The 24,715-nt window shown below is 35.6% G+C and overlaps 1 protein-coding gene across 4 annotated transcripts in view; it reads right to left on the reverse strand.

Annotated features, from left to right (window-relative positions):
• Positions 1-364: 364 nt before the first annotated feature.
• The window catches only part of LOC124153385 (centrosomal protein of 164 kDa-like), a 92,359-nt gene continuing 68,008 nt past the window's right edge, over positions 365-24,715 (reverse strand). For 2 of the 4 annotated variants that reach the window (XM_046526504.1, XM_046526507.1), the window contains 5 exons: positions 23,362-23,576; positions 19,240-19,549; positions 13,682-13,936; positions 9,281-9,520; positions 365-565 (listed from right to left, as the gene is read on the reverse strand). In XM_046526504.1, the coding sequence (XP_046382460.1) occupies positions 438-565; positions 9,281-9,520; positions 13,682-13,936; positions 19,240-19,549; positions 23,362-23,576 (1,148 nt within the window). In that variant the 3' untranslated portion in view covers positions 365-437. The remainder of the gene's footprint in view (positions 566-9,280; positions 9,521-13,681; positions 13,937-19,239; positions 19,550-23,361; positions 23,577-24,715) is intronic. The other 2 variants (XM_046526506.1, XM_046526505.1) reach the window with 2 other exon arrangements.

Below are 24,715 nucleotides of genomic sequence, written 5' to 3' on the forward strand. Positions count from 1 at the left end.
TTAAAGAAAATGCTTCATTAGTAGGACAACCATAGCATTGTATTGGCACATGCGAAGAGAGGAGAGGAACTCTTTCCACTCCCTCTGATGGGATGATGCGTTCACTGGAGCATTAATTTCAAATTTTGGATTCATATTTGATTTCTTCAGCAAACTCGGATTGGATTTTGCAGGACTATCCGGTGCAGGGCGTTATCCATGGATACAGGCATTTGAATCCAACATATCCTCGAGGAGATATGAATACATGTGTACTATTATATTTTAGAAATCAATTCACGCATCAATCTCATCATAATCAAACTTCTCAGACTATCCTTTTTTTCACAGAATTTGTTACATTGGTTATTAATCAGTCAACTGATAAACCTTTATACAACTTTATTAAAAATCTCTCATTCAATCATAAAGCATTTTACCTGCATGACTGAAGATACTTATAAGTGATCATTTGAATTTCCATACTTGTTTTGGGCAGCAGTTCGATAGTACCACTGAAGAACACTTTCAGAATAATGACTTTCATCAATTCTTAGGTCATAAAATCCACAGAACATTGATGAAGCTGCAATAAAAATTATATCAATAGTAAGGGAAGAAAGAAGCATAAAAATTTGTCTGACATAACAACAGGATATATTTGACATTTAAGTGTAGGAAAAATACTGTCTGTCATTATCTTTACTAGACGAAAACACATGACATATGTTATAAATATATACTGAAAACACCAAATAATGAAATTTATTAGCCTTATTTTTACCAATAAAAAGATGTGTACGACAACAAATAATAATTACGACATAATGACAGAAGAGATAACTAATACAACAAGAAGGTAAAACCTTAAATAATTTATACTTAAAGTGACCTTTCTCAGCCCCTGAATACAAACAGCAGAATCTGCAGATTCACCACAGATATTAACAGTTGGCAGCCTTATGCCAAGCCAATATAAAGATATGAGTCATCATATTCACATATCATAGAACTAGAAGACCCAAGTTTGGCAAATGACACAATCATAGTGTGTACGACAATCTGAGTAGCATGGTACTTTATAATAATCCAATATACTGTGAATAAGGGAAAAGGTAAGTCATTGCATGTGATGCCAGAAGAACATGCATAGATTCATTTATAGTATTCAATTTGGGGCCAAAAAAAATTATAGGCATTATTAACATTGAGTACCATTTTGTTATGATGTAGAGTAAATAGTAATCACAGGAATTTCAACCACTTTTTCCTTAACAAGATTCCCATTGCTACAGCATACAATTAGCAGCACAATATGCTCTGAAATATGATTTCGTTTGAGGCAGCAAGAGCAGAGTTGGAGGTCGTCAGTTGTAGGGCAGATTTTCTTGGGAGCTAGGGATTTCTGGTAAAACTTTTGACAAATGGATACAACTAGGACACACCTTTAAGAATTTAGGATTTCTCTGTGCCCATTCAACCATCTTTTTTCTTAACAGAAATTAATGCAATGGAGAGAATAATAAAAGACCACAGAGAGCAGGGGTTGAGACCACAGTGCCCCAGTGACCTCCCTTAACCCATGCGAGGAAGGTGCACACTTCGGCAGCTGATCAAAGAACTCTAGTCAAAATACATTATTAAAGAATACAGGGTTACCAACAATCCTTACGAAAAAACTTTAGAACACACTATTCTCAATTAACAAAATTAAACAAAACTATAGAGCATACAGAATTACTTTAAAGTATGGGAACCAAGATAGAAGTCAATATTTATGTTTTAATGCATTGTTGATAGCCTAACAGTAAAATCATTATAAAGAAACGCACAATACTTATCAATCATGAGTTGGAATTTAACTGAATTCCAGCAAAATTTAAATCCTGTTTTAAAATTTAATTGTAGAAATCGATGAAATCCATAGCTTTAAAAGTTTTTTAAGAAAACCTATTGGACAATATCATTGCAAAAAAAAGGGGAAATTAAGGATATTTTGGAAATTCTTCCCGTTCACCAGATGGATGCTTAAATGTAGGACATGCTCATATCTTTCTGGCATGCTGGTAACCCTATTTAATAGGTACTGAAGTTCTATGGTATAGTTTTGAATTTCAAGGCTTTAGTCCGGATCTGCTGCAGCACAATGAGGAAAATTTCTTAGGTGAATACTTTTTGATGAACTTAGCAAATAATGTGCACATTAAGATAATTATGAGTATTAGTGGAGCACAAATGGTAATCATATGGACTAGATCAAATTCACGAAGACAAAATTGGGTTGTCATAACCCATTTCTTTTTGCTCCGAGAGTTCTGAAGGCCTAGCAGTCAATCACTGTTAACACAATTAGGTACAGCCTTAAAGTCAACAGATACCATTACATGTATTAAAAACATTCACATATGTACATAAAATACTGATGCCACCAATAATTCAAGTATACTGGTCAATTTATATATGTCATATTAACACGTAAAAATTATAACAATGAAAATTTAGAGTGGAATGAATACTTGGCATAATTTTTCAATAGTAACTGTATCACTATAGAAATCATGAAAAAATGATCTACCAATACAATATCACATTTAATGGTGAGAATCTAGGCTGTTATCAGCCTCATAATGCCTTAGTAACACATCTTTATCCAGCCAAGTATCTGAGTACAATGGATAAGACAGCTTAATATGAAACTCATAAACATGACAACACATTAAAGGAATAACACCATGGAAAATTCAAGAATTTGAGAAGTGGAATGAACTAGACAAGGAACACAAATGCAAATTGAGCATTGACTTTCATTCACAATTAATTTTTCATTCCCCATTCCAGAGAAATTCCTTCATACAAATGATTAAATGATACATCTTCCTTTCTTAACTGTAAGTGCCAGTAAATGAGCCCTTGGGATCTCTGATGTTACAAAATATTCCACCAGGCACCAATATTTCTTTTGAACTTGCAATTTTCGAGTTTTCTGTACATCTCACACGAGAAAAAAGTAAATCTTAAACAGCAGAAAAATACCTCACAATGTTTACTAAGTTATATACTAATGATTTATATGACAATAACAGAATATAAAGCACTCAAAACAATAACTTGTGTCGATGGATAAGGTACAACCGAAGCGTTTTAGATGCAAATTCCGGCAAAGCTTTCCGACACGCGTGACTGAATTCCTTGAAGTAAAAATCCCTAATTCACAGAAATTTTGCACTAGTTACAGGAGACACTGATTCATAAACATCCTCCCCTAACCTAAAAAGAGTGAAACTCATTCCAATAGCTTGGTCTGGGATGATGTGTACTCACCCTAATGAATTAAGTTTTGAGTTGAAACAATGCATGATTGAACTAAAATAATTATTTTAGAGAAAGGAAAAAGGAGAAAACCATAGATGAAGGTGATACATATATTTTTGGGATACAAAGGTTGAATATTTTCAATTTTCATTTCTAGTACATTAAATGTAGCAGGAAATGTAGGACCAGAATGAAATTGGAAGTTAACTGACTGAGAGAACACAGCTCATGATAGAATATGTACAGTGAATGCAGTCCAGTAATTTTTGCAGGAAGAACCTTTCACAAAAATGATAACTTAATGAACTTTCAGAGATTATTAAAATAGGTCTCCTCAATGTTGGTTTTAAAAACTAAAAACGTACAGTAACTTTTACCACAAGAAAAATCATAAAGATATAAAAGGATTGCACTTCATAAACCAGTATTATATATAGAATAATTTTCACAAAGTTCCTTAAATTTCCCGAAGTAGAGAGTTAAATTAAATTTATCAATTCCAAACCCCTTAATGCTGATGAAATTGTGATAGAGGCGAACATGATTACTCTCAAAGATGAGCATGTCATCAATCTAAAAATAGTAGCTCTGCAGGCTAGACAAATTATGTTTACAAATACTTGTGGTATTTAGCCTGAGCATCCAAAGCATTGCTTTAAGATAACTTATACAAATGTCATTTCGTAGAAACACTACTTTAAGCTTGTCCATGTTTAGAATACATAATTCCAAAACCTCTGAAATAGACAAACTTTGGCTGTTCTCTACTGGTAAATAGTTAGGATTTATTAACACATTAAATAAATTAGTCAAACAAGTTGTTGGTGATATAAAAAAATACGAATGACAACACATCAGTGGCATTGATCATCAATTCATGTCGGTTGGAGGGTAAAATTTATAAGACTGTATGCCATTCAATACAATTTGGACTAGATAGCACCTTAGGTATAAAATACTTGAGAGTATTAATATCTATTAACTGTCCTTCCCTATTTTTTAAAGAACGAGTTGGGCATTGGAGGACAATTTTTTGTATAAAGAAGAATGGAAGATGGAATCAATATGAACCTAGTCAAAACAAAATAACATTTGACCCCAATGCTACAAGAGGAAGTGATGAGGCATGCTGATTCTAATGATTACTTATGCTCAGTGGAGATAAGGGTAACTTACACAGCTCATTTCTCTTGATATTTTGCAGCATTTTTCCCCGCTATTATAAATCATTATTGGATAAAACCTGACAGGCATATAATATAGGGATGGATGGATCCAGGATTTTTTTGGACCCGGATCCGGATTGGATACTTGATTTCAGGTGACGGATCTTCGGATATTTACGGATCCAAATGCATTTTCAATTGCCTGCTATACAACAAAGTAATTATTCAAGTTTCTTCTAGGTACATACAATCACTCAGAATCTAAACTGTTACGCTTGCGTTTGGAAATGAAAATAAGTTTCAATCTTAGGATAAACTATTTACTGAACTTTAATTTTCCTCACTTAAGTTTCCCCGAATTTTGTCACTTTCTCATCGTATACTTGTTTATCACCCTCCAATGCTTCTGTTGTGATGAGGTGTATTTTTCACTTCCTCAAAAAATTTAACGCCACAGTGCACGCACATGGTTCTCTTTGTGTCATTGAAAAAGTTTATACTCAATGAAAGACATTTTTATCAATACATCATTGAATTAACTTGCAACTGCACAATCTGCAACAAAATTAACAATTAACAACAGGCATTGCAATGAAATGGCGAATGGGAAGAAAGGATAGCTCTTTCCTCTCCCTCTCATGGGACGCTGCATTCACGGGGATCTATTCGGGGGGATTTAAAATTTTGGATCTAGATCTGATGCCTTCAGTGAATTTGGATTCGAAGCATCTGGCAAAAGGCGAAATCTGCATACATTTGGATCCAAGATATCCAATTCGACCATCCCTAATAAAATGTTCGAAATGTTCCAAGTGAATTCTCAATTTTCATTAAATATCTCCAATGAAAGATTTCATGAAAAGAGCAAGAGCAAAAACTAACTGGAGATCATGAGAATATGTAAAGGCAAAGAAAATATCTTCATAAATTAAAAAATATAAAATGAACACAACTAAACTAAGTTATTTTTATTCCTCAGCTTCTCATTAATGACTAGAGTGCTTTAAAATAAATTTATATGTACATGATTAAATAAATAGAGGATATGTAAAAACAATGGTAAAAATAAAAATTGATATAAATGAAAAAAGTGATAGCAAAAATAAAATAAAATCAATAATGGATATGGATCCCATCACTGAAATACATATATATTATCACAATTAATTAAGGTCATATGATTCTAATAGAATTATAGAAATGTGTATCATATTAATTCATATATGACGATGGCTCACAGTCGTAACCACTTAGAGCTTTCTGAACAAAATCCAACTTCACGTCATGGCAAAGTCAAACTTGAAAATATGAAAACCATTAAGGAACACTTGCTTAAAGGTTGCATCACTTCATAGAGTTCCATCATTCTATCTAACGACACATCCAATTTCATTGACCATTGTGGCATCTTAATCTCCCATTTCCTTAAATTTTTCATGAACACAAGTGCAGAAGATCCGAATGAAAAGAATGATGAGCAAAAATAAATATGATGCAAAATTTTTGAGCAATAAATACCTAGCCAATATAAACACTATATGTACATGTTTCACACGAATCACATCATCACGGTAAAAATTATTTCTGGCAGCAGTGGTGTGATATCAGAGAACAAAACTACAATGCAGTCCTGACAAAGCAGGCTTAATTTATAAGTTGACTGAGCAAATCTAGAGACATGTGGATTACAACAGTATGAAACGATGGAAAAAATTGGAGCCGGAAAACATAGTAAGTGAAATTTTGGTATAAGACGACCATTGGGAATAGATACCTACGAATATTTGCTATATACATACGGTATTTGAGACATACTGATTAAAAATTCCAAGAGTGAACAACAAATGATGGGTGGCAAATTTAAATACATAAGTACAAGAGTGAAAAAAATTAGTCATGAAAGCTAAGGTGCTGTTATGACAGATTGATGCAAGTCTGGGATAACTTGAAACTTAAAAGAGATCGAGTAGCAACCTTCCCAATTTCTTCATTCAGTATTTTTAAGCTCTTTAGGCATGGAATGTAATTTTTGTGTGTTAACAAAGTGCAATGAAACACAAGTTATCAAATATTCAGTCCAGAGTTGAAAATGACGTGTATATCTTTGGAGAAGAAAGAGGAAGCCAAGATCAACGTAAGGCTAGGTTAAGAAAGAGCAATACGACTAGGAGATGGAAAGGAAGAACTGCCATAGCTCTAAGTTACGGGCAGTATGTAGACAACTTACATGCCCCGTTGGCAATTAATTTTCTTTCACCATTTTCCTAAGCTGAGCCTGAATCCCCACATTCAATCAATTTTTTTTCACCCCACATTCAATCAATAATTCTTCATTTATTGCAACTACACTCATCTCAGCAAGTACCCTATTCCTCTGCTCAACTCTACATTTTTATGAAACCAAGTCAAATGCAATCATAAAACGAACTACCTGAAGACTAAGTCCAACACTCTACACAGATTTTTCCAGTAACTATAGCTGTGCAAGTTATCTGCATAAACTGTGAAGGTTATTATTGTTACCGCAACACAAATATCATTAATGCTTGCTACTTGGAAAAAGGTACTGCTCCGCACATCTGAAATTAAGTTTACCGCTTGATGTCCAGCAAATTTGTTGATTTGTCTCTAATGGACGTAATCGACACACATTACTTTAAATGTTATTAAGTGGTGAATGTCTAGTCAAAACTGATTTAAGCAACATGGGCTTACAAAAAGACTAGAGCAACAAAAATAATTTCCGGGTGGCAGGCGCAAAAGACAGAGAAAGAGAAGAGGGCACAGTTCAAGATCCAAACAATTGCTGGGATGGAAAATGATCCTTGGTCTTTTTCAACCATGCATGCATTACATTGGATTTCCTCTTGTTAACATAGATAATCAGCACTACAACGTACATCAGTATCTATTGCATTTTCAATTTTAGGGATGGCACCAAGAAGAGAAACTTTTCAAGAGTTAGATGTACTTCATGAAGAATTGCTAAGGTTGCTACTGTATTTCATTGTCAAGAAGAATGACAAATACCAATATGGTACAAAAACACTCCAATTATTTGAGAAGACAAAGAAGTCTTTGAACACATTCTCCCTTAAGATTTAAACTAATATTAAGTTCAAAAAAGAAGAACTTTGGAATCATTGCACACCAAGGGAGCTACAACAGGGTGTGAAAATGAACAGAATGTCATATATTCCTATCATTTCAGGGACAATCCACCCTTTTTCAGTCTTGTGGCGATCCTCAAAATACTGCATCTTTTGCTGATAACAATTCCATTTTGCAATATATCAGCATGAAATAAAATGTGAGCACGAGTTGAGTTGTAAATCCATTACATAGTCACTTGCATTCCCAATTTGTTATTGGTGTCACACTAAGAGTTAATTGGGGCTGATACTTTCATTCTAAAACATTCATTTGAACTAGCACATGTAATCTGTGTAATAAATAACTCATTATTAGCATTCTTTTGGACCACATGGATGAAAAAGAACTATTACAAGGATAGCACTAAAACTGTCATGACTTTAAGACAATGTAGCAGGAGGATACGGAACTGAGGATTTATCAGCTGTTGGTCAGTTAACAAAAAAGTCAATCCATTTTATCAGCAGGAAACTGTTCAATTGCATACATACAAGAGTAAAAAAAACCAGAGAGGAGAATTGTCTAGTTTGATTATCAATATCTAAGGAAAACAGCAGTCCCTTCACAATTCAACAGACCAAAATTTGAACATCAAATTATGTGGGATTGAAAGAACCATTACAGTACCATCAGCAATTAAAAAGAAGACTCCTGTGGTACCTACATGAGAGTCATATATAGTTTTGTTTCCTATTCTTAGGGGTTCTTGTGTAAGGGAGGAGAGAGAGAGTATCATGCATTCAATTGAACAGCAATTTTAAATAAGGTCAATATTCATGTGGAAATGAAGCACGTTAAAAAATCAAACAGAGTTCAATTTTATAAGGAAGGACATTTGTAAGACAATGCCATGAAACTTGAAAGTAAAGATTTCATTTATCACAAAAATTGTTGACTACCTATGGTGGAAGGAATGTCACCAATAATAAGTTTATAATAAGCCCGATAGTCAACTTCATAGATGAAAATAATGGACGGAGGATGTTATCACAAAAAACTAAAATATAACAAAAATAAACAAATATAACATTTCTAAATCAAAAAGTAGGCATAGTTCATGAATGGGTAAGTCTTTAGATGACTTTGGACTAGATACGCATACCGTATGGCACATTAATTTAGAAAGATGAAGTTACATGCAATCACAAAAATGCCTACATATATAATAATGACAACGCACTTTAAATCACAATACAGGGCTTTGAAATACACATAAAAGTCAGGTAGAGATGGTGACACAATATTTAATACAGTCCTAACATTTTACCAAAACTTTTAGATTAAATTTCAAACCCCAAAAGGAAAGTAGTCATGAAAAATATGTAAATACAATAACTTGCCATTTTTACCTTCAAAACTGTACATAAACCTTTAGACTTTTTTTACTTGGTACACCTTTTTAATGTACATATATGTACTACTCACCAGCAAGTTATATTTTAATAGTACCATACAACATTAATTTGAGACTAGAATAGTATCACATACAAGTGGATGGCTCAGCTAAATGTTTTTTTCCTTCCTACCAACAATGGAATGCTCTTTTACAATGTGTATTTCATTAGATTTGTTGGCACATCGTAAGCATCACATGCAACCATAGCTATCATTGAGATGTGATGCAAAAAGCTTAAAATTCATGGGAAAATAATAAATGGCTTAAAGACTACCAAGCCCTCCATTGGCACGAGTAGTCGTTGAATCCATTCTCGCTTGCCGCAGCCACGTGCGAAGGCTCTGCGTTCGCTCAGCCAATGAAGTGGGACGACTTGGGCTGCCTCGTCCAATGGCTAGGTGGTGCTGATTCCTGAATGACTGAAGCTGCTCCGAGAGTGGTGGCCTCATTGTCTGGGTGTTTGGCATGGGGGGCCAGCCCACCGGAGGCGGATTGAGCACCAGCTGAGGGGGTCCTGGGGAAATAGAGTTGAATGTATACATGACGAGATGGATGGCAATAAAATATTCCTTTCACGTATTATATCAATATTCCTTTGAGGGGGTTCAGGGGAAATAGAGTTGAATAGATACAACCATGACAAGATGGATGGCAATACAATATTCCTTTCACTTTCAAGAGCATAAAAAATATATGACCAGTAGACACAGAGTGTGGGACACAATCACCAGGACCCTTTCAGATTTAAATTATCAGGGATGGGCCCTTTCGGTTAATCGGTTCTCAGTTCCACCAGTTCTTGAGTTAACAACCAGATGTGAAACCATCTCCCTCATTCAGTAAGGCACTTACTTCTAGTCACTACACACGTTTTAGATTTGCTTTGCAAATTAATTTCAGGATTTCATGTCTTGAGTAGAAGACGGGAAATTTGCTAATCATTCGATTAAGAAGGGCTCAAAGGAAAACTGCTTTCAGCCATTATGCTTAAGTATGATGAAAATAAATAAGTAACTACAATGTTTTACCATCATCCAACATATCAAAGCGGTAGAATTATTTTTTTATCATTATTTTGTACTATGTGCTTTTTTTATTTTTTGGATCAAATCAATTTTTAAAAACCACACAACAATTTATTCCACAATAAAAAAAATCACCATTTACTTTACCACAAAAATCACTATGCGTTTTTTTAATTTCTTGCATTCCCCTTTAAAACTATGTTAATTTAAAATTTCCCATACTTCAATTAATTAAAACTACAGGAAAAATGAAAACAGAGCATTAAAAACAAAAAAATTCCCTACTAAAACAAAATCCAGCCTTCCTCATTTGCACTGCAAAACTTGTTCTCCTGGCTGAAAGATGGTTTCTTGCATGTTGAGTCCTTCAGCCTGTTTTAGTGCCATCTTGTCTCCATTTCATGTGTCTCATCAACTTCTCTCTGGCATCCTTTTATCCACTCTCCTGGGTGAACCATGAGACCTTATCCAAAGGATGTCACTCTATCACTATGCCTGCTGAGATGACATCCAAGAAGGAGTTCAGAAAGTGAATACTCCGTGACGCAATATGTACACCTTCTGATGCACAGTGAAACGTGACTAAGTTTTATACTTGTTGACCTGGAAGTGAACACTCAGCATCTGATTCAAATCCCAGATTCATTATTGTTTGATTTGCTTGAAGATCATTCATAGGTACCGTCCAGGACTTAGTATCAGGATTGGCATAGGACCACTTTCTTCCCAGCTCTTTCGTGATGTCGCCAACACCATGGTTAGGGCTGGACGTCTTAACTTAGGGTTTTTCATAATTGCTAAATGATAAAAACATTGGCAATGATCTTTTTACTAAGGGTCCTTGTACTGCTTCCTCTTCTTTCCACGCCTCTTCTCGTAAGGCAGCTTGTAATTCTTCATCTCAAAGGATCCGTGAAAGTAAAAATTCAAGTCGAGTACATAGTTGGTACTTGACTCGATCTTCTTTATAGAAAACCCTCTATCAAGATCCCAAGAGACAGAACCAACACAATTTTAATGAGCCCCATAAGATCATCAAAACTCGATTCATTATCCATGAATTGAAATTAATTCACACCAAAAGTTGTCCAAGCATTCAGACTTTTCAGACTCAGACTTTTACTATTGACTTAAGTCTGTTTGACACTGACAGAACTTATTAGAGCCTCGGACTTTCGTTCAACAGCTTCTGCAGCCTCCCCGGATCTCCAGTTTTTCTCACCAGGCATCTCCAAAGTATATGGGAAGTGTTTGTGGAGCATGCAGAGCAAGTGCAGGATTTAGGCATGACATTCTCTTGGTCCATTCAAATGCCACAGGTCATTTTTCTTTAAGTTTCCCAACCAAGGTCTTTAGTGAGGTAATACGTTCATTTTTAAATAGAAGAATACCCTTGTCTTTGTGACTGCAATCTCTCAAAGCTCATTTGGTTGCATATCCAACATTTAGATCTACTGTGGCAATCAAATTTGGACTTATCAATTTGTATAATGTTTACTGATGCCAAAATCTCCAATTTTACAAATCTTGCCATTTGAGTTTTCAACAAATCAGAAATGGCTGTAAACAAGAATGAAGCCACAGGCTTACTGGATTGAAATTCCCTCAAAAATCATTACACCTCTTTCGCAACTGAGGCACAAAAAAAAAGTTTAGGATCCAACATTTGGTCTTGAAAATAGAACTTAAATAATCTGAATTTTCGGCACATAGGCTCAAATTTCTTACTCTTATGATTGCTTTTCTTATCAATCTGAAAGCTACAAACATAATTCCGTAAAGCTGGAAGAATTTCAATGGCACTGATAGAAACATTAAGACAACCAGCTGCAATTGCTTTAAATTTGAACACTTACTTTTCATTAGATTTCAAAATACATATATTTCAGTTCATCATTTGTTACACACATAAGAGAAATAAATATGTGCACAGAAATATATCCCTTGTGCAACTAATAAAAATACATTGAAAAGTTTTCACTTGCAAAAACTATGAATATATTGACTAATAAATATTTCATGCCATCAGTCCAGGAAAAAGTTTTTATAAGGAAGCTACACCAACAAATGAAGCATTTTTAACTCTCAGAAAACTTCAAAGCATGCACCAATTGAAATTCATCAACTGAGAGCAAAAAACAGGCATTCCATGCAATGTTGACAGAACATCTTCTGTAGATTACAACTGAAAATCCACATTTTTATAGGCAGGCTCCTATGGCTGTACATGTTCGGTTAAGATTTCGAATGGCATTGAAAAATGTTGGAAAAAATATCTCATTTTGAAAAACAAAACTACACTTGCCACCAGACTTAAGTACAGTATTTTGTAGGCAATGAGAAATTAATGATGTAATTAAAGCCAAATCATATTAATTACACGAAAATGTGCCAATGGGTGGCTCTAATAGCAGGAAAAAGGGTTATCTTAAAAACTAAACCATTGAAATATCCACACTGTGAGGACCCAAATTTTTCTTACTGACCTCAACGGATACTGCCTATATGATCATAAAAGTTAATTTTACTGACACATCAAAATATATTTATAATGACTTGCACTGTCAAGACTTGCACTTACGTACATACCTCCTCAAGTTTAGACAGGTCATTTGTCAGAGTTCTCTCCAAGGGAGGACATGACTTCTCCCCAAGCAAAATATCCTCCTTAAAACTTAATTTCACTAACATACCAAAATATATTTATAATGGACCCCTGATTGGACCTTGAGAAGTTTCATTAAGTCCAAGCTAGATATCAAACAACCAAAACTCACTATTGAGATGGATCAAAATATAAAAATGGTAAACATGCATTGAAAAAAATTCCAGGTCTTGTAGAATACCAGCACATCTTAACCCATTGCGGTCCAATTTTTTTTTAATTCAAGTATTTTGTTCCGAATTAATTTTTAGGGAAAAAGAAAAAATCGATAATAGATTGTAGACCTTTTAAATGTCCTTATTCTATTGTTAAAATTAAAACTCCACTGATCAATATATGACACATGTTCAGTCAAAGAGTTTATTATTTGAAAATTTTCAATGAGTGATATCTCTTCAAATATTTCCCTTGTATAATCTTAATGCCTTGTGATGCTGAGCTAACTCATCGTTGAACATCTAGCATTTAGGCATTTAGCATTAGGCCTGTCCTTCCAGGTTCAACGTTGGACGGCAAAGGGTTAACTGAGCTAAAATCGTCTGGTCGAATGCAAATTTGAGCAGTGAAGGAAACTGTAAGGGATAGATTCCAACCACTAAAAAATTATAGCTGGATGGATGACCGAATTAGCTATGCTGAAACTCAAAGTAACAGCAATAAGATGGATCAAACGGCATGGATCCCCTTTCTAAGAAAAGAGACCAGTAGAATGCAATTTCCTGGAAAAAACTGCCAATGAGTTTGCTAGGAAGTATGTCTTACTCACCTAAACCATGAGGAGGAGAAAAGCGAAAGATATTCAATTTCAAAAAATCAAAAGGACGAAAAATTAAAATAAAGTATAATGCTAAAAAAATTATACACACTGAATATTAACTAAAAAATAGGTATTTATCCAAAACAATATAATCTCTCTCCAAGTTCCCTCTCTCCCACCCATTGAACACTGAGAATGTCTTCACTCCTATTGTTAAAACTACAATACCTTCATCTCTCGATCCTGGTTTATTCAACATCCAAGGACTTGGTCTCAATGTCTCAATGTAGTTTGTACGAAGCAAGAAATCACTGGCAGAGGCCACAAATGGTGGCTTACCCATTTTTATATTACCCAGACCATGCTGCTTGCTTAAAACCTCCCAAATGCTGCGTATTTCCGAGTTAAGTATCTCAAGGCTTTGCACAATAGCTGAGGACTCCTGGTAATTCCTTGCTTGCCCATCATTTATATTGGCTCTCCCTGGAAGAGAGTAAAGTTTCTATAAAACAAAACCAAATCTACATATGCATAAAAACAAAAAATTGTGTTAGTTACACCATTTACGCCTTGAGAATGGCTGTAATGATTTTAATGATACTTGGTTTCATGGATTCATCTTAGCCCTGGATAACAGAAGTAACATTTTAAAAAATAGTGAAAGTTCACAGAAAAATTTTAATCTTGATCTTAGGGGTATTATTTTATGAATTTTACCAATGCAAAAGCTGTCAAGTTGGTCAGAACTAGATGATTTGTTTTGTTTTTACCAATATAATGACTGACAAAAAGACATTGTGAGTCATTGTTCGGAATCTGAATGCCGATGACATTTCCTCTTTCTGAAACTATGTATACTGGTAATGAAGAAAAGGTACCAAGGCTTTCTTCCCTTAAGGCCTGGGTTCCAGAGATATTCGCATGCAATGATTTGGCGCACAATGACTTCTCTCGTTCCTTATTTAGTGCACTCTCCGGAGCGAAAAACTCCACTCAATCTTTTCCATGGTCACCTTTGAGATACTGACATGACGGCGCGATACTAACGAGTAAGAAACGCAAACAGGAGCATAGTAAAAATACGTTGCTAAGGGCAGGGGCACAGCTAAGAATTAAGCCTAGTGGGGGTTTTAGGCGCAACTAATACTTGGGGGTATGGGGGTATTGCATACCCGCTAGGGTAAGCAGGAGTTGTGGGGGCCCTCCACCAGAAAAATTTTAAGAATAATGGTTCAAAATGGCGAGTTTTACGGCTTTCTGAGGGATATTTGATCAATCCTAACACTATTCTATAAGTAAAACTGATCTAATTAAGTAAAATGGATTAAACTTAAAATTTTCTCTGAGCTCTGGGGGGGGATTTATCCCCGAAAACCCCCCCTCGCTGCGCCACTGGCTAAGGGAGAAACTCCCCAGCCTCCCACTTGTTTTTTGACTTAGGTTTTTAGATGACTGACTCATGCTGAAAACCAAGGCAACTCAGTTCCCCTTTGGACTTGAATCAGGGGAAGGGGGGGGAGATTATAAATTCGTGGAAGAGACGAACCTCCATTTTCAGCAGCAATTTCTGGGAAAAAAGGTGTGTCTCTTACACAAGTTTATAATGTATTTAAGAGGTCTTTTGATGAATCTAGAATGAAACCCCCTTTATTATAGTCTACTTAAGAACAGTCCTACTATCATAATATCTCTAGCAAGGCCCTCAGATTCTGCCACATATGCCATTTGGTAAACATCATGGAGGCTCTCTCAAAAATTTGGGAATTGTGCATCAGATGATTTTTAGACAAGGAGGGCATACAGAAAGAAAGTTTAGAGCCATGGATGAGGCTGATGCTAGGAAAATCTCTAGGAGGGTTCACTTGAAAGTACATTTTGAGGGGTGGTCCATATGATAAATAAAATAAAGGATTTTGAAATATAAGTTCATGAATATAGCGGGGCTCTAATATAAATAATATTAGAGCCACACTATATCTCCAGGTCCGACAGAAGCGATAAATTAAGAGAGATGTTTTGCCGAATGGATTGATATGGGAATTCGTTTTTCCCCCGAACCATCAAGTACTTTAATAAATGCTAGTCGTAATTTCGTTGGAGCATTTCCTTTTCATGTGTAAATGGCTGGTGTCCTTACACCCCCTACCACACACCTTTTAGGTGGCTTGCAGGATAGTATGTAGATGTCAGGCATTCTATCTCAGGATTGGTTGATTTGGAATTAGGATATTAGATAAATATAAGAGGTAAAGAGTATGAATGCACTCACTGAACTGAGATACTGAAATTTACAGAGAATGCAAGGTAATACTGAGGAAGATATCAAGGAGAATCATATTTCCATTGTTCTTGGGTAACTTGATACATATTTTCCTTTGCAGATAATGATTTACAGTCTCTGTACAATAAAACTCTGTCTGGGGCCTAATTGTATGCAGATGATATAACCATCATGTCAAAAAGTAAAAATGTGGTAACATCTATTGATACCACTCAATGTACAATGAAACACATGCAAACATGGTGTCATGACAATGAACTAATGTTAAATTATGATAAAACCCAAGTGATATTGTTTTCTGCTCGGCACAGCAAAAGGGACGATGATCTGCTGCAGTGCAGAAACAATGATCTTGTAAGCACAGTTTTATTTAGATTATTATAAGGTGCGAGACGACGAGGGTCGCCTCGAACGGACTTCCTCTGAGACTCAGCCATTAAGCACGTTCCTGCTATCATCGGAAGGGTCGCTTGAAAAAACGATCCCTTTCGGTGACTCCAGGGCGTGGGCTTGTGGCCGCTAGGGTCGGCAGTTGGTGTTGTGCAGCGAAACAAGGTGTATGGCTTGGGACTGAATAAAGGAAGTTGCTTGTGTGAGAGAATTTGGACTTGTTCCCTGCTTTGTTTCCCCCGAACCCCTTTACCGTCGGCGAAGACGACTTACAATCTTAATATTGTGGAGTGTATAAAATATCTAGGAATTCATGTTGATAGTAATCTGAAGTGGAATGCACATACAGTGAGTCCTCGTTCTACGTCACCCCGTTTAACATCATTTCGTGATAACGTCAAGTATTTTAAATTTCGCGCGAAAAAAAAGGCGAAGCGGCGGGCGTTGCAGGTTGTTCGTTTTGTGGGCGGTAATGTAGTCAGTCTATACAAAGTGTAAAACGGTGTTGTTTATTGATAATTGCGATTACGGTTTTGGCAAAAATTTCTGCAAAATGAATTCTTGCGTATAAGGTGCGCAAGGTTTTACTTGACATAATGGTTTTCAGGAACCTGAAAAGTGATTTCAAGGCATTTTTCCAAGTAGATCTCGGAGTTTTTGTTGTAACTTTTTTCGCCGAGTTCACAATAATTTTGGTTCCTGTAACTGCGACGATGTTTCAGCGATGATGATGCCCAGGCGACGCTCGCCTGGGCGACCACCATAGCGAAGCCGAAAAGCAAATGCTGGAAGACACAAAAATGGAGAAGGATTTACGTCACTGCTGCTATTGTCGTCGATGAAGACAGAAACTCGTATTTATGCGATAGTTTGGCATTCCCATCGTAAAAAATGCCCCAGATATGATATGCTAACATTTTTTTCGCGTAGGAATTGTGAGGTCTAGGAGCCGATATTCACTTTTTACATTGTTTCTTATGGGATATTATGCTTCGATTAACGTCATTTCGTTTATCGTCACATTTTTCAGGAACGGTAAGTGACGTTAAACGAGGACTCACTGTATAGCACACTTATGTAAAAAAACTTTATACAGTATTTTATCTAATATCTGTGCTAAAGCATAGTGTAAGTCAGTACGTTCTGAATACCCTATACTATGGCCTATTATACTCTAGAATGTCATATGGTATTGTAATTTGGGGCTCTTCCTCCCTACTTAATGATGTGTTCATTATACAAAAGAAGGTAGTAAGAAGTATGTGCAAATTAAAATATCGTGCTCATAGTCTAAAGACTGGAATTATTAGCTGTACCATGTGTAGGTATATGTACTGTATATACATCAGGTTGTAATGTATGTAAAAAGGTATAAGGCAAATTTTATAAAAAATGAGTTCCATTCTCATGAAACTAGGAGATGTAATGACATTCATGTCAAAATATCAAACCTTTCACTGACATCTTAAGGCCCTGAGTTCATGTGCACAAAATTATACTATAACTTACCAGCATCAATTAAAAACATAAGACAGTTTAAATATTAAAAAAAAAGATAGTTTCAGAGTACTTATTAAAGGTGTAAAAGAGTAAATTTATAATGAATTGTAACGTAATCTTTTGTAAAAGAGTTTTCTTTCTGACATGCCCTATATACTTACACTATGTTTGTATCATAATGTACTGTGTCCTCTGGGAAAATAAATATTATTATTATTATTATTATTATTATTGGGTGGTCTCACAGAGGAGAAAAGCATCCGAGGGATGGGACGAGTGCTGACGGGAGAGGGATTTTGGGAAATGTGCAACGTAGTTTACAATCCTATGCCACTGAGCTTCCCTGATTGTAATTCCATCGCTTGAGGAAGATTTAAACCATGTGCTTTTCATATTTTGCCTCAAGCAATGAGGAACGGAACAGGATTTACAAATAGGATAATAAGAGGTGGCCCTCATGCAAAAGGAAAAGAGGAAATAGAATGTGATGATAGAGACCTACAGATATGAAAAACAATACACATATGCAGATTAACACTATGATAATCATGAAAATAACAAACTAATACGTACAATGGTTCTTGCCAGTAATATATACTACTAGAGCTAAGTTTGCGTTTATCACGAAAATTCCACAATAATTGTCGCACATCAAACAACAAAATGCAACATATTCTCATGTACCATGCACCCTCATGTATAATGCACACCTTATTATTAGGGTTATGAATTTAGGAGAAAAATAATTCATAAATATATTGGCACAAGATAACATATGTTATTAAATGGAAAACAACAGCATTGGCATTCTTATGAAGGGACAGTTCCACTCTTTTCTTTTGAAAATGAAGGAAAAATGGTGCTTGGGACCAGACGCATTTCAGATTAATGATATCTTCAATTAACGATATTTCAGATGAATAGATCAATTACCTGGATATAGGCAACACTATAACACAGATTTTTAAATATTTTTTTGGAACGTGCATTGGCATCACGGGAAATGAGGCATTGTTGAGAAAAGGGTCAAGCAATGAGGAAAAATCAATCAAATTCATAAAATTTATTATTAAAGACGTGATTAAAAAAAAAGATTCTAAACATTGGAAGAAGTTCATCATCCGTAAATCCCGAAGGTAGATTATTCGAAAAAGAAGCAATTTTGATGAGACCACCTGTAAATTGAAGGAAAATGGCAACACGTTTTTACAATCAATATTAGGCCCCCCCATATTTTTCAACCTGCACCTGTTGCAATTCCCATGCCATTTTCACAACCAATAACATAAACGTATCGGTAATTATCAAATCCTCCCAATCAGATATAATGCCACTTTGAATACATAATGGTATATAATAAGCGAATGTGAATTTTAACTCTTAAATTTAATATTACTACTTCCAGCTAATCTTGAAAGCGAGGAGAATGTGAGTATTTTGGAAAAACTAGTAGGCTTTAACTTCATAAACAATATTCGACCAGTCCACATGACTCATATGGAGAGAGAGGCCCTTCATGCTGTGGGGGTCGCCTGCCTAATGACCAACTTGAGACCATATTGCAAACACATTAAGGCCCCGTACTCCTGAAATGATGGACCAGTAGTATAATAACCTGTTGTTTCTGTTCCAAGCTCAGTGCTGCTGAAACCAGAGCTGCCGCTGTGTGAAGACAGATCACTGAGTGTGGCATCAGCCCCCCCCGCAGACGTCCTCTCAATGTGGGGGGGAATGGCCGACGTTCTTTTGGCAGCAGGCTCTTCTGCACCTTGTGCATTGCCATCAGCCGCTGCGGCAGCATATGCCGATGCCAAGGTGGCCCTCTGCAAAGACTGCTCCAGGTGGCGCAAGCGAATAATCTTTTCCCCCAAAAGACTCCTCGTCCTATGGAGGCTCACTTCCATGTCCGTTAGCTCTCGCTCCTCCTACAAAACAACAAAAATGAGTTCTTACACGATAAAATTATTAAGATCAATATAGAATTTTCCACTAAATCTGGGAAAGTATTGGCCAAAACGGGAGCACATAAGACATAAAAGACTTAAGGAAGTAAGGTTTCACTTTCGAAGAAGTCTTTTGAGATGAAATAGTTTTTGGCATTCATTCCTACAGCTTGTTTCACTGGGCTGCTATTACCATGAGCAATTTGCTCTTCAAATTAGTTACCAGGAGAATAAGTGCATATGAAAGGAAAATTCCATTTCGCAATCTGTAAATTTGAATACTTGCCAAAATGAGAGCAAATACTCAATCCTTACCTTATGTTTAGATGGTGTAATTTTCAAACAAAATGTCAAATGAATGAGAAAAAAGTTTCTAAGGAATAGAACAATTGGATTAAGCCAATTGCAACCACTGGGGTCTTAAAAGTTCAGAGAAATTTGAAGTGGAAAAGGGAACCTCAATTCAATTATGCAGTCGAATCTTAAATTTAGTAAGATAATTCATACAGAGGAAACATTTCAGGCTTTCTAAGGGAATGCTACAGAAAAAGCTGTTAAGTCATGCAACCAATACAACAATGTTCTCTGAACAATGCTGTGAAGATATTGACATGACCTACATATAACAGAATTGTGTTTCTTTATCAAACTAAATAGGCTACAAATACAGGCAGTCCCAATTTATTTGGTCTCACTTTTTGTAGTCTGAATCAAATGCCATGTAGAAATGAAACAAAACCTATTCCTTATTTAGTAATCTCCGCATGATCAGCTAAACTCCTACTTTTTGTCAACTACGATTAGTCATAATGATGCCCCAGCTAACTCCAGACTTGAGCGAGTTATACCATTCAGTGACAACAACTTTTACTTTAAGCACGTAACTCCTGAGACTCTGATCGAAGTATTGGAGTTCTCCAAGTCAAATGCCACTGGAGTTGACGACATTCCAGTAAAGATTATTCAACTTGCCAAATATGCCCTATTACCTTACATCCTTGAAATTTTCAACCATTCTCTCGATAATTCAGTATTTCCATCGGAGTGGAAAAAAGCACTTATTCGTCCGATAAAGAAGACAAAAAATGCAAAATTACCTTCTGACTTCCGGCCAATCTCTATTCTGTGCGCCCTGTCGAAAATGTTGGAGAGAATTGTTTTCAAGCAAGTTACAGAGTACCTAAATAACAATAACAAACTTGACGCTATGCAATCAGGTTTTCGGCATGGATACAGTACGCAGACGGCACTACTAAAGATAACCGATGACATTCGACTTCATATTGATAAGCGTATGGTTACAATACTAGTTCTTTTTGATTTCAGTAAAGCATTCGATCGAGCTGATCATAATCTACTAATCCATAAGATGGTGAAGCTTGGTTTCTCTTGTTCAGCTTTAAACTGGTTCTGCTCCTACCTAGGCAATAGATTTCAAGCAGTCTTAGGACCTGAAAATAACTTATCCGCATGGGCTCCAGTATCTTTCGGAGTTCCTCAAGGATCTGTCCTGGGACCTCTGCTATTTTCTATATTTGTCAATGACATTTCAATTGCGATTAAAAATTGTAAATATATGATATATGCAGATGACCTTCAAATATACATCCATACTTCGATTAAAAACATAGCTGATAGTATTAATCTAGTGAATCATGACGTGAGAGAAATCACAAAATGGGTGGGTAAAAACCACCTCATACTGAACTGTTTGAAGACGAAAGCAATAATCATCGGTAGCTCAAGGATCCTAAACAAAATAGATTATAATCACCTTCCTCCAGTTGTAGTTGGTGACCATCAAATACCGTTCAGCGACTCTGTTCGCACTCTTGGACTAACCCTCACAAAAAATTTGTCTTGGAACCAACATGTGAACGAAATCTGTAATAAAGTCAATATCACACTGTATCAACTAAAACTGCACAAGCACTTACTTCCTATATCCACCCGAAAAATGTTAATTTCTACCCTGGTATTCCCTTCCTTTGACTATTGTAGTCTTGTTTATAATGACATGCCTAAAGAGCTGGATAAAAAGTTACAAAGGCTACTTAATTCATGTGTAAGATATGTATTCAATTTAAGAAAGGATGTTCATGTATCACAGTACAGAATCAGCCTTGGTTGGCTAAATCTTTGTAATCGAAGGAAATATCTACTCGGTGCTCTTCTTTTTAAGATTTTCAGAGAGAGAATCCCTAATTATCTCCGGGAAATCTTTATGAACAGATCAGTAACCACCCATATGTCATCTCGCAAAAATGACTATTTATGTTATCCTACTCCACGTACTAATATCTACCAGAAATCATTTCTGATAACGGGATCAAAATTCTGGAATTCTCTCCCTGAGGATCTTAGACAGAGGGGCTCCATCCATGCTTTTAAAATTAAATTGTACATGGATTTACTCAGTGGAGAGCTAAAATAAACTCCCACGAAAATACAGCCTATTATGTATCATTATTATGTATTATGTACTATATTCCGTCTGCCTATGATGTCAAATTTCAATCCTTGTTACGTGTTATTTCTTTTTTATAGGTGCGTATCAAACAACTTTACTTGACATTTTTCATGAACTTTTTGCTTTGATGAGCCATTATTTTTGTAAATTGTGTTTTTTGCTCCAAGGGTTTTTTCCCAGAGCATAATAAATATCTATTCTATCTATTCTATTCTATTCTATTTATTTTGATGATTCATAGACATTGTAGATAATTTGAGTAAAATGGACACAATCGGATGATTTTATTATATTTAAACTACAAAAATGAACTGTTAGATAAATATTTAAGTTCATACTTGTTCACTTTGATGTAGTTTAAATAATTATTTTATTTACACTAACTTAAAGTATCAATAACATTGCTCTATTAGTATGTACCTCTAGGTACAAATTTTCATATCTTTGTGTTATCTCCATTGGCTTGTTAGTTTGGTGTTGTCAACTTTCGCTATCAGTTCACTGGCAGCAATCATTCTAGTAGTTGTACCTCATTTGTTTTTGTTACCTCCTGTCATTACAAAATAAGTGGCCCGTTGAAACTACTACATATTGAGTTTCCTTCCATTCAACATCCATTCAAAATAGTATTCATTGGAATAAAAAAAATTTTACGTATGAAGGACTGCTTCAAAATTCTGTTTGTTATAGTATGTGGAGAATAGAGATCTGCTTTTTGTCATTTCAGTTTCAGCCATGGCTTTCAAGAAACTAATCTGACAAAAAAGTAGGAATAGACTGTAATGACATAGATTCTCCAAATTTCATGCACCCTACAAGACCAGCATTCTTTATCAAAACCTTTTAAGACAACTTCTGGCATTTTAGCATTGACATCCAAGCAGAGGACTGCCATGCAATTCAAAGGCAAAGATTGGTGGCTTCATTGAATTTCTCATTTCCCTTGCATTGTTATCATTGATAAATATAAAATGAAAGGCACCATTATTCTACTTTCAGTTTTCACAACTATCAGGTTTCACCCTACTAGATTTTCTTCCCTTCAATTACGTTACTTTCTGCCATTTACAACATTTTTTTTTACACTTTTTAGCTGTCAACACTTTTTAAGGCACCTTGCACCTGCAAAGTGCAGGGGAAAGCTATAAGAAAAAAAGAAATCTGATAATCTTACAATTAGTGGGGCGCATAGTGCCCCAAAACATCAAATATTCAGCTTGAAAACCAATACAGGTGACTTTTTGGGATGAAATTTTAAATACAAAAATATGATACAAATTTCTGATCATCACCCAATATGCATGCATAGAATTGATTTCCTAACCTTTCCAAATGAACTATGCAACATTTCCATTTGAGTTTTTGGGTTTTGCTGATGGAGCTGAATTTGGTCTTGGTGCTGCTTTTGCCGCAACTCCCTCTGACGTCTTTGGAATGACTGTCGCTGCTGACGGAGGAATTCCTTTGCTCGCCTCACAGAGTCACGCTCCATGTGGATGCGATGGCGAAAGAATTCTAATTCTGAACTCCCAAATTGACCTGAAAATAAAATATTAAAGCAATTGAGGGGTAAGACAAACACAGGTTTAGCTATTTTGCAACCACACACAGGACAGCAATTGTACAGTGATTTTTGCCGATTATATACCTAAAAAATCAAATTCTAACTACATAGCATACGATCTTTCACATAAACGAGAAGCTTGAAATCTAATGACAGTAAATCCATGTTTGCTAATGAGCAAATTCTAAAAAACCAAAAATACTCAAACATAATGGCATTGCAGATGAGATTTTTCAAGAGCTATGAATTAGTCATTAAACACTGTATTTTAATTCAAACTATTTTCTTAAACAATACGTTGTAATGAAAATTATAATGCTTACCCCACGTCAAAATTGATAGATAGTGAAATTGACTGTAAAATCATTAAACCTCTTAAAAAAAGAAGAATGTTCTGACATTTCCTCTACATGCACATTCAGTCAATGAGTCTGAATGAAGCCCCAGGCTGAATAAAGACCCTATTTTGCTAAAATAAAATTTCAATACTTACATCCCATGTCCATAAGGAACACCTTCCTGAATCACTAGGGATCAGGTTACTTGAATCATAAATGATTAAGCCAAAGAAAGAGAGTGGAATATAATTTGCTATAACATTGGGAATATGTACTCATTGACCTATTTTCCCCTTTCAATACAAGTTTTAAATAGTTTATGGGACTCCGTAGCTTATGTAATTGTTAAGGCCAAATGCATTGATGACAACATTATGTAAATGAGTAGTTTTAAACACTTAGGCCCAGTGCACACGGAGCGACTATTTTGTGACCACAGTTGGGAATCAGTTGCGTGTGCAACCAGTTTGCAACTGAAACAAAACTTCTGTCCGCACACGGGTGCAATGACAAAGGGCTGGTTGAAAATCAGTATCATTTATTGTGCAATCAGTGAAGTGTTTATTTAGTGCGGTACGTGTTGTTTTTCAGCCCTTGCTTTGGCCGTCAGCCCTTACTATCACTGAGTCAAGCGAAGAGGACGCTGTGAACTATTATCAATACCAAAGACATGAGATAGTTTGTATTTGTTCAGGACGTCATGCTTCTCTACTGCTCCAACGAGCTTCATGTTGACTTCTTGATCATTCATTTTGAGATCTACACTATACGGCCGT

This window comes from Ischnura elegans, chromosome 2 (genome assembly GCF_921293095.1).
Source record: "Ischnura elegans chromosome 2, ioIscEleg1.1, whole genome shotgun sequence".
Taxonomy (NCBI): Eukaryota; Metazoa; Arthropoda; class Insecta; order Odonata; family Coenagrionidae; genus Ischnura; species Ischnura elegans.